Source organism: Ursus maritimus, unplaced genomic scaffold (assembly GCF_017311325.1).
Source record: "Ursus maritimus isolate PB19 unplaced genomic scaffold, ASM1731132v1 scaffold_28, whole genome shotgun sequence".
Classification (NCBI taxonomy): domain Eukaryota; kingdom Metazoa; phylum Chordata; class Mammalia; order Carnivora; family Ursidae; genus Ursus; species Ursus maritimus.
The window spans coordinates 27687685-27698425 of record NW_024425341.1 but is presented as its reverse complement, the minus strand read 5'-3'; the positions used below and the strand labels follow the sequence as shown (position 1 = coordinate 27698425).

General features: G+C 39.2%; 1 protein-coding gene across 1 annotated transcript in view; it reads left to right on the top strand.

Moving 5' to 3' along the window:
* The first annotated feature begins 1387 nt into the window (after nucleotides 1-1387).
* ASB5 (ankyrin repeat and SOCS box containing 5) overlaps nucleotides 1388-10741 on the top strand; it is a 49206-nt gene continuing 39852 nt past the window's right edge. The window contains exon 1 of the mRNA XM_008708870.1: nucleotides 1388-2120. Within this exon, the coding sequence (XP_008707092.1) occupies nucleotides 1925-2120 (196 nt within the window). The 5' untranslated portion in view covers nucleotides 1388-1924. The remainder of the gene's footprint in view (nucleotides 2121-10741) is intronic.

Genomic DNA, 10741 nt, shown 5'->3' with positions numbered 1-10741 from the left:
TTTGGAGCTTCTCGGAAGGATTGAGAAGCAATACACAATGTACAGACTCCAAACCTGGTCGCAAAACCATATGAATAAACTCCTTGTATAATATGCCATTTTTTAAATCTTGACATGTTATTTTTGACTTAAATGCCAAAATATTGTCATTATAAATTATTCTTCTTAACGATTTGCTTTATTTCTCTTTTAAAAATATAGTTTGCCTAAGCTGGTACAGCCACTCTGGAAAACAGTATGGAGGTTCCTCAAGAAGTTAAAACCAGAGCTATCCTACAACCCAGCAATTACACTACTAGGTATTTACCCCAAAGACACAAATGTAGGTAGCCGCACCCCATTGTCATAGCAGCAATGTCCTCAATAGCCAAACTGTGGAAAGAGCTGAGATGTCCATCAACAAATGAATGGATAAAGAAGATGAGGTATACACACACACACACACACACACACACACACACACAATGGAATATTACTCAGCCATTAGAAAGGATGAAATCTTACCATTTACATCGATGTGGATGGAACTGGAGGGTATTATGCTTAATGAAATAAGTCAATCAGAGAAAGACAATTATCATATGGTTTCACTCATACGTGGAATTTAAGAAACAGCACAGAGGATCATAGGGTAAGGGAGGGAAAACTGAATGGGAAGTCATCAGAGAAGGAGAAAAATCGTGAGAGGCTCTTAACTATAGGAAACAAACTGAGGATTGCTGGAGGGGAGGTGGGTGGGGGATGGGGTAATTGGATGACAGACATTAAGGAAGACACACGATGTGATGAGTACTGGGTGTTATACGTGACTGATGAATTACTGAACACTACATCTGAAACTAAGGATGCACTATATGTTGGCTAATTGAATTTCAATAAAAAAATAAAAATATAGTTTGCCTAAATCTATATAAATAGACTGCTTGCTTAAGGATGCCCTTATAGACACTTGCCCTTATGGACATTCATTCACAAATTAAACCAAATTAGGGTTAAAGACTACGAGCCTAAAAAGGATATTGTTTTGCTTGGTTTTGGACAGACTATATAAAACACTCATGCTTATTTGATAGTTCTCTGAATATGCCACCTCCTCCTGGAAGTCTTTTCTGACTCTTCCCAATGAGGATTAGGCCCTTCCTCTTTGTGCTCCCATGGCATCCTGTCCTCACTTGTATTTATCTGCTGTTTCCTCCTCTAGACTATGGTTCTTTGTGGCGGGGACATTACATTCTTCTCTGTCTCGCCAGCATCCAGGAAAATATCTGACAGTCGGTGGGTGCCTAAAAAGTGTTCACAAGATGAATGAACAGTCTAAAATTATTATTCTGTGGCTTTCCAGTCTATCCATTTATAAGAAAAAAATTTTTTTTCTGACAACAGCAAAAGCAACATAATTGGCTAATTGATGAGTTAGTCATTAAGATCATCCAGTCATGGACTATTTGCTGTTTTAGCTCATGGTCTACAAATACGCCACTTTAAAGGCTTGAAGTGATGGACTGAATTTTACCCGATATTGTGGAAATCGTTGACATTAACAATTGGAACCCCATGCACAATCTTCAAAGCGTTCGTGATAATTAGATGCCGAGAAAGGAAATCATCCGTATATGAATCTCAATGTCTGGGTTTTGAAATTCGGAGCAGAGAGGCGGGGGATGTCATTTTATATTGAGAATGGAAAGTCAGGAGCCTTGGCGAGTCGAGCACGTGTTGCAATCGCTTCCCGGGAACATCGTCAGACCAATAGCCGTTTGCGGAGAGCTTTTATGGACGGTATAAATATTTTGAGCTCGGGGCATCATTACCAGCTGACATTTTCCTCCCTCAGGACCAGCTGTTCAGGAGCATCCCGAACAGGAGCCAGGCACATTTGAGACTTGGCTGGGAGCGGAGAGCCCCCGCACACGCTGGTGCAGCAATGTCGGTGTTAGAAGAAAGCCGGCCATTTGCTCAACAGTTATCCAATGTCTACTTCACGATCCTTTCACTCTTCTGTTTCAAGCTTTTTGTGAAAATCAGCCTTGCCATCCTCAGTCACTTCTACATCGTGAAAGGCAATCGCAAGGAAGCAGCAAGGATAGCAGCTGAATTTTATGGAGTAACCCAAGGACAAGGTATGTTTACGGTAATGTGCTCTGTGTTCACGTGGCGCTTAACTATTGCTCCAGCCACAATCCAAGAAAACGTCGCATGTTTTCTCTACGGGCTGCTTCCAAGCGAATAAGCGCCGAACGTCCCCTTAGGAAAACATACGTTAATTTCATGGCTTCATAAAAAAGAAAATCATCTTGCTGTGTAAAGGTCTGGGTTAATAAAATCAAGGTGTCGTTGCAAAATAGATGAGTGGAAACCTCCCATGGAGAAAAATGTATTTTTCTACTAAAAAACATTTTAAATCTTTAAACATTGCGTTGGCCCTCCTATAATTTTAGAGGCTTCCATTACTGATTGTACTTTAACTGTCCTTTAACACGTACCCGGACTTTTATGAATTTTAAATCGGTTCTTTAATCATAGGTAAAACAATTGTTATTAACAACAGATCTGAAGCTTTCATATGTTTTTTTGCAACTTTTGTTTGGCCAAGATTATAAAATAAAACACGGCATGTCAAATACTGAGATTTATGACATGTGTTCTCTTGGATGAAATTGTCAAGGCTTTGCTCAGCTTGTAAAAAGTTGGCTATAAGACGGTAGGAACATCAATTAACAAATTTTATGTGGGTAGCCAGGTGCATCTGTTGATATTTTTTAGACGAAATCGAAGTATGAGACCAAATGAGAAACCATCATTTTAACCATAGACTTTAAAGGTTATAAAACCATTCACATTCTATTGCACTAAGGCTCTGTACAATAAAAACAATTGTTATGGTGACCTTCAAGGTGACATTTAATTTCTTACAGCCTTTTGATTAATTGCTGGTTTGAACGTCAGCAGGCAACTCTGCACATTTTAGAGTCCAAATGCCTCTAAAGTAACTTAACATTTCAGACTCAAAATAGACTATCAGAGAACATGATTTTTTTTTTTTAAAGAGCATTTAGAATGGAGAACTTGCCTTCTTAAAATCGATTCTTCTACCTTCTTCGTTTGTGGAATAATTCATTTTAGAATCTAGGTTACTCTGTAGGTACATGGAAAGCTGAATGAAGGTAGATAATCTTTTATGGTACCTAAGGTGGATAGTAAGCCCACCCCCACCCCCAGGAAGAGTGTTCTTATGCAAAGTGAGGAATTTACGTACTCTTTCAAAGCAAGGAAAATCTAAATGCCAGTACGAAACTCTCAGAAGAAGAGGAGTGCTGCAGGAAAGAGGAAATATGTAATCCTTCAGCTGACAGCCCTTCCTCTGAAAGGGTATACATTTAAATGTGTCACTCACTATGTTCTTAAATGAATTATTTTGTTTCAAAAGCAGCAAACATAGGAAACTAGATTGTAAAACAAAAAAAATCCCCCCATATTTCTAGATCTCATTTGAAATCGAGCATATGATCATAAGATGATGAGATTTACTCTCATAGGCAGCCTATAGCTCATTACTTCATAGTCAAATTTCTTGTCTACCTATTATGAGAATTGCCATACATAAAAACATGAAATACTGGCTAAAAATCTACATGTTTTGTGGAGTGGCAAGTGTTTTACAGAAAGCTATGGAAGCTGATTTTGGTACATATTTATAAATAACAGGAAGCAATTGTCCTCTGTTTAACCTGATCTCATTGTTCTTACGCTGGAAGACACAGGAATATATGAAATGGCTCCTATGTTCCCGTTTAGTTTCAGGAGTTTGTGTGAAGATATATTAGAACTCTAGGATGTCCCAAAAAGGAAAGAAAGAAATCAACACTCACTAATGGAAAAACACTTTTCCTAGGAATATAAATTGGGAAATAAGGTTTTTAAAAATTATTTTGTGTTGTTTTAATATTATATCTATTTAACGAAATTCTTATTTCTCATATCTTGTATTAATCTATAGACTAAACAATAGAATACATTATTATAATTTTTATTCAGAGCAAGCATAATTAGTCTCCAATTTTATTGTAATATTCAGAGGACAATCAGGTACCTTACAAACTTTTTCTTTCTTTTTTTTTTTTTTTACAAACTCTTTCTTGATCTCCTACCTTTAAGAGTTCATTTTTCTTTGCCTAGGAAATTATTAAATTCTTCATTTTGACATAGCTCTCTCTTTTATTTACTACAATTAAACTATTTTTATTTTGTTTATATTTTTATAATTAACCAATCAGGCTTAATTATCTTTGTTTAATCTAGCAATTTCCTCCTTCCTAGAAAAGATTATCACCTTCACTCCACTTTGAATTAGGCTTCTCATTCCTACTTTCAAGACTTAGCCAGATGGTTCCCCAACATTTTTGATGTGGAGTTGCCAAATCCCACGAAATAGGAGATGATGTGTGTATTTTCATGTCTCTCATAACCACAGAGGACCTTGTTGACAACATTCTGGATGTCCTCCCCGTGCCATAGTACTGTGGTATGAAGTAAAAGAAACTCTCTTACTAGATCCTAGCGCAAATCAACTTATTGTATTTGAGTAACGCAGGGAAGGGGTTTTTATTTTGTTTTTTTCTTCAAGTACTTTCTAGTCAGGCTTGAGACCAAGGTATGATTACACAAGGATGCTGGAAGCTAAATGGCAACTAAAATAGTTTTAAGATTATTTCCTGCTTGATCTCCTTGAGATGCCAATAAAGCTTACAAATCTGCCTCTTCGTCTTTTAAACTGAAGACTTTTATCAACGCCACCATCACAACGAAGGGACCAATTTATTACAACGTTTCTCTGTACCCGCTTCCTTTTTCATTCTTGCTGTTAAATGTCCTGATTACAATCTCTAAAATATCAGAGCACTAGTCTATTTTTAAAGCTAGCACTATACTTGGAGACTAACAGTGAGGCTAGCAGGAGCTGAAAGGTGTTTACAGCTGTAGTATCAAACAGTACAGACAGCAAATGAAGACGTGGGGGGTACGTAGATTTTATGAAATCGCTCCAAGAGCCAAAAAGAAGCCATTAACTACTAACGCCCCCAAGGACACTTCAAGAGGCAGCAACTCTCTTCTGTTCAGAGTAACAATTTTCACATTCTATCTTGGGCTCTGAAGAAAGTTCAGTAGTATTACCTACAAGTGGACAGGGCCAGTTCTAAGCACCTGTTTTTTGAGCACCCCTGGTATCTAGGCACTGAAAAAACAAGATATGAAAAGGCAAATGTATTTTTTCCACCTGAAGGTAGTTGATTTTAATTGAGAAGGCGAATCTTGAGTTGACCTCGGGAATGAGCAGAGACATGGGTTAGGAGTGCTCACAGAATATTAAGAAATGGTAGATTTGACTGGAGCGAAGTTTCATGCAGCACAAAAATGATAATAAATTGGGCACAGATATGAAAGAATTTGAATGGCAGGTTAAGCAATTCGAACACAACTTTGAAGGCAGCAGGACTCACTGAGAGATTTTAGTGTGAATGAAAGTGGGCAAATGGCAAAAGACATGTACAAAACCTTAAAGTATATGTGCGTATCGTAGTGATCTTGGGAGCGGGGCAGTGGGACAGGCTTGAAGTAGATAACGAAGTTAGGCTCCTGCGGCGGGGAGATGAGGAGCTAGATTTTCCTGGTGGTGGTGTGGATAGAAAAGAAAGAATGATATACAAATATATAAAAAGAAGAGAGGAGCCTGGCTGGTTAAGCATCCGCCCTTGGCTCAGCTCATGATCCTGGGGTCGAGCCTGCATGCGTGGGACTCCCTGCTCAGCGGGCAGTCTGTTTCTCCCCTGCCCCTCCCCCACTGCGCATGCTCTCTCCTTCTCTCTCTCAAATAAAATCTTTAAAAAAATGAAATGAAAAGAAGAAAGGAATGAATTTGATGATACCTTTAAATGGCATTAGCAGACAGCAGATGTTACTTCAGGGGGCTGCTTGTCTCCCTGGACACACCTAGAGGAAAAGCGTGTCAGTCAGCAGCGGGACCGATGAGCTGCGCAGGCGCAGGCGAGCCCACAGTGCCCACCCCGGACCGCTGCTGGGGCTGGACCCTTCGCTGCTGCTTGGTGTCTGCGGGGTCACCTGCCCCTAGTGTGAAACATCGGGGTAAATCAGGAAGCAATAAGACTAGAATCTGTATTCTAGCCTTACATCTGATTTATTTCCGTCTTCCTTTTGTTCCGCTTTTTCATCACCAAGTACCCTTCTGATTATGATTTTCTCTTCCTGTGGCTCTGTCCCCAGGAAGAGAATGAGCTGGCTTGCCCCCAGGAGTGTGTTAGTCCGTCTGACATTGACGCTTCTTGTTGTAAATTAATATATTTGCATCTTGATACCACTCTTTGGTAGTGTTTTCTGTTCTTCGAGTTGTAAGTCCACCTCTGACGTGTGAATTGGCTCCGGCTTTGCTGATAGATCAGGTTTCTGTGCCTGCAAGGCCACAGACCAGATTTTACGCTGTGGAAAGTTCATCAAAGTAACGTCTCTCTGGGAGGCTGTTTGGAAAACAGTCCTCGTGACATCCAGACTCTTCAGGCATTCCTGTCACAGTCAAGACTTTATACAGAATACAGAATGCATGTGTAATCATCTGGGAGAAGATCGGTTTTGGTGATTTCATAAATTTCGTTTTGGGAGTTACCTTTAAGCATGCACCTTTTTTTTTTGGACATGTGTACTGTCGACACTTGAAAATAGGCTAAACTTGCCACCACAAGTCAAATGGCAAAAGTGCCGGCCATTTTGGAGAATAGGGTAAGCTGGGTAGGAAAAGCAGCTAGAATTTTAAATACTGTAATATCTAGGTTTTCCACCACAAAAAGTCCCTCTTAGGTCTGAAAGCAGCTTCAGGAATTTAGCTTTCCAGCAGATGTCAACCACATCAGCAGCAGTAATAGTCATTTTGTCTGTACCCGAGGAACCACATGGTTCCTGGAGTTTCTGCTGCTGTGTGTTGATTGTGTTGGGGTTGGTTGTGTTAAGAATGTGTCTCAGAATCTCAGCAGTGAGAAATTGCAAGAGGCAAGTCTGTAGGATGACTTCTTTCACGGTATTCATTATATAAAGGTATAAAAATACCTTGAAGATGTGAGAGCTTTGGACACATTTTCCATGCTTAGGTGGCGCTCTCTGTAAGAAAAACTTGAGCCAATAGAACTGTTCTATGACAAAAGGCAGGTCATTATAATCGAAAGCCCTACAAAAAAATTTTTTAAGCTATTTTCATTTTGCCCAAGCTCTACTATTTTTTGGAAATGTCAGAGCACTTTTTTGGGAAGAGACCATTATAATACTGTGAACGAAAAACAGAATCTGGGAACAAAGTTCCAAGTTCACAGAAAACTGTCATATTTTTAATGTATTATTATCTTTCCTCTTCCTCTATATTTGCAGGAATGAATGGCTATTTGGCATTAAAGAACTTGGCATTCTGATAACAGCTTGCAAGGGGTCAGTTTTCCTGGGAATAGTCTTCCCGTGCCTTTTGTCTCTCTCCCTTCCTTATGTCATTCAATTATTTGCTTCTTTATTACTTATAGTGTTGACTTGTGTGTATTCTGTGTCACAGGCCCTGTACTAGGCATTAAGGATAAACTACACAAGCGAACCACAGTCCCTTTCCTAAAGGTGTGTATCATCTAGTGGGAGACAGATAGATAACCGAGCAGTTTAAAAACGTGGGAAGTGCCATTTTACAAAGCTAGAGAAGTTGCTGTGAGCATACCGGTGAGAGAATAGGGGTAAGAATAGTTCTGCCCAGGACATGTCAGTTAAATAGTAGTTGTACTAGGAACATACATATTCTTTCCTGTAATCGTGCATGTATCCTTGTTCATAACGCTCAAAACCTTCCCAGTTCCCCACTTTCACTCCCCCGTTCTCCTTTTCACCTTAATTATTATTAGTTATTTATTATTATTATTATTTCTGACTCACATTTCTCCTGCCTAAATTTTTATCTAAAAGCTCAGAGTTTTATAGTTAAAAGAATGTATTTTTAGGAAAGAATAAAATATGTTTATTATTTATCCACTAAGGTTTTTGAAAAACAGCAGGCATTGTGGAAAAAAATTTTAAAAAACAAATTTTTTATCTATTAATAGAAGGCATTGTTATAATCAGTTCTATAGTTTTTATATAATAAGGGCAGTTAAAGAGCGAAAACTAGGTCTGGACCTTCTGCTTTCCAATTTGCTATCTCTTTTAGAAGATGATAAATTATTAAAAATAAGATTTTTTCTCATTAGTTGACATAACCGATACAGTTTTGAATTTAATTCCGCTCAGTACTTGGACCCCTACTCTGTTCCAGGCTCAGTGTTATGTGCTACATGTAGATAGATGAATACATATGTCTGTATACATGTGGGTATACACATGGAGAGATTTGTATATTTATCACAGGTACCACATGACTCACCTTTTGAGCCAAAGGAAACTTGGTTAAGTGGAGCCAAACTCTGCACATATAAAACAGCCGAACAGCAAGCAAGCAGAAATTCATAAGGTGGTAAATAAAACATTAAGTTCTGTAATGACTGTTTTCTAAGGAAGTCCGTTGAGAGTATCAGGTGCTTCACCAAGAAGGTGGGGCTTAAGATAAAATTTCAGAGGCAGAACGTTACCTCGTTATGTACAAGGAGGGATGAAAAAAGGTAAATATAAATGCAAAGAGGAAGTTTAGAGTGTGGAACTAAACAAGCCTGGTTCATGGGGGCAAAGATTGATGTGTAAATATTAGATAAGGATGCATAGTTGGGTGGTTAATAATAAATACACATCTTCTCAATCACACATCCAAAAGTAAACAGTTCTTTTTTTTTTTTTTAAAGATTTTATTTATTTATTCGACAGAGATAGAGACAGCCAGCAAGAGAGGGAACACAAGCAGGGGGAGTGGGAGAGGAAGAAGCAGGCTCATAGCGGAGGAGCCTGATGTGGGGCTCGATCCCATAACGCCGGGATCACGCCCTGAGCCAAAGGCAGACGCTTAACCGCTGTGCCACCCAGGTGCCCCCCAAAAGTAAACAGTTCTATTAAGAGCTTTCTGCTGCCTTTACTAGATTCAGGCACCACAAAAAAGAGCCATTACCTAATGACGGAAATAATCACCACCAGAGGTATTTTATAGAATCTTTGGTGGGATGAGATAATATGTCATTACGTTTCACGAGCTCCATCTCAGAGAAGACCTCAGAGAGCACCTCTCAACGGGGACTCAGCAGTGCCCATCCTCAGACTGCCTCGATGGCAGTCCTGTGGATTCTGGTAATTTTCACACAGTCAGCTCAGTTTCCAGCCTAGGGAGAAGAGAGGAAAGTTTGTCCCCAGTGACAGATGAACCGTGTCATGGAAAGCAGGTGGAGTATTTGGAACGCCTCTTGCTTTGAAACCACCCTCAAATCCTTTTAAAAAAAGAAAGAAAGGAGAGTTTGCTCACGGACTCTGTAGACCTTTTGGCATTTCTTCTCTAACAGCTGCACGAAGAACAAATCATTCATTCTTTCCAGCCTTCTCTCAGCAGTGCTACAAAGGAGACCATTGGCTTTTTAGAAGGCAAATGCCCAAAGGGTATCAGATCAGGGAAGGAGAGTAGCATAAATTGTTAAATTGTTAGCACTTCCAGGTGGCCTGTGATTAAACAAGTCCACTCTGTGAAATTAATTGGGGGGAGAACATATATAAGAACGATTTTTTTCCTTATAATTTCTTTTCTTAATCTTATAATTCTCCATTGGTTACCATGGGACAGGTTTTTAAAAATCTGCCCTCTAAGTAGATTTAGGAGTTTTCTAGAAAAGCCCACGGGATTGAGAGGCTAGGGCGGCATGCAGGGACAAGATTTCTATGGGCCCCATCCCCTTTCTAAACAGATGGCTCTGCCGTTGTGAGGTTTCAGAAGTTGGACTTCCAGAGGAATTTTTCTTTAAAGAAAAGGATAAAATGATGTTTATTTCTTTTATTTTTTTTAATATTTTTTATTACATTATGTTAGTCACCATACAGTACACCCCTAGTTTTTGATGTAAAGTTCGATGATTCATTACTTGCGTATAACACAGCCAAGGAAACAGTCAAAAAAGCTAAGAGGCAGCCCACAGAATGGGAGAAGATATTTACAAATGACACTACAGATAAAAGACTAGTATCCAAGATCTACAAAGAACTTCTCAAACTCAATACACAAGAAACAAATAAACAAATCAAAAAAGGGGCAGAAGATATGAACAGAGACTTCTCCAATGAAGACGTACAAATGGCCAACAGACACAGGATAAATGATGTTTAAACACAAATGCTCTCAGTTTGTTGAAAATATGATGCAAGTTACATGCATCTTTACAGAACCCAACAACCTTATAAAATGAGTCACAACGGAATAGCCTTTCAACATTCTTTCCTAGGGATTAGAACAACAGTAAACATGTTGGGCCCGTCAGGAATGTGCACGACAACGCGAAATGGCGCGAGGCCATTCTGTCTCCATGAGGGCAGCTAAAATTTCCATGCCACCATTACCTACTGAGCAAAATAGAAACATTCAGAAATACACACAGTCTTTCCAGAGGGCTTAGAGCCTTAAGCTATGGACAGAGGACAAACTGAAACGTAATACCGAAATGCCATTCATGTTCTTAAATAGAAACAATGGCTCATCTCAGTCATCAAGTGTGAGGCTTGATTTAAATGGAAACGGACAGTGATA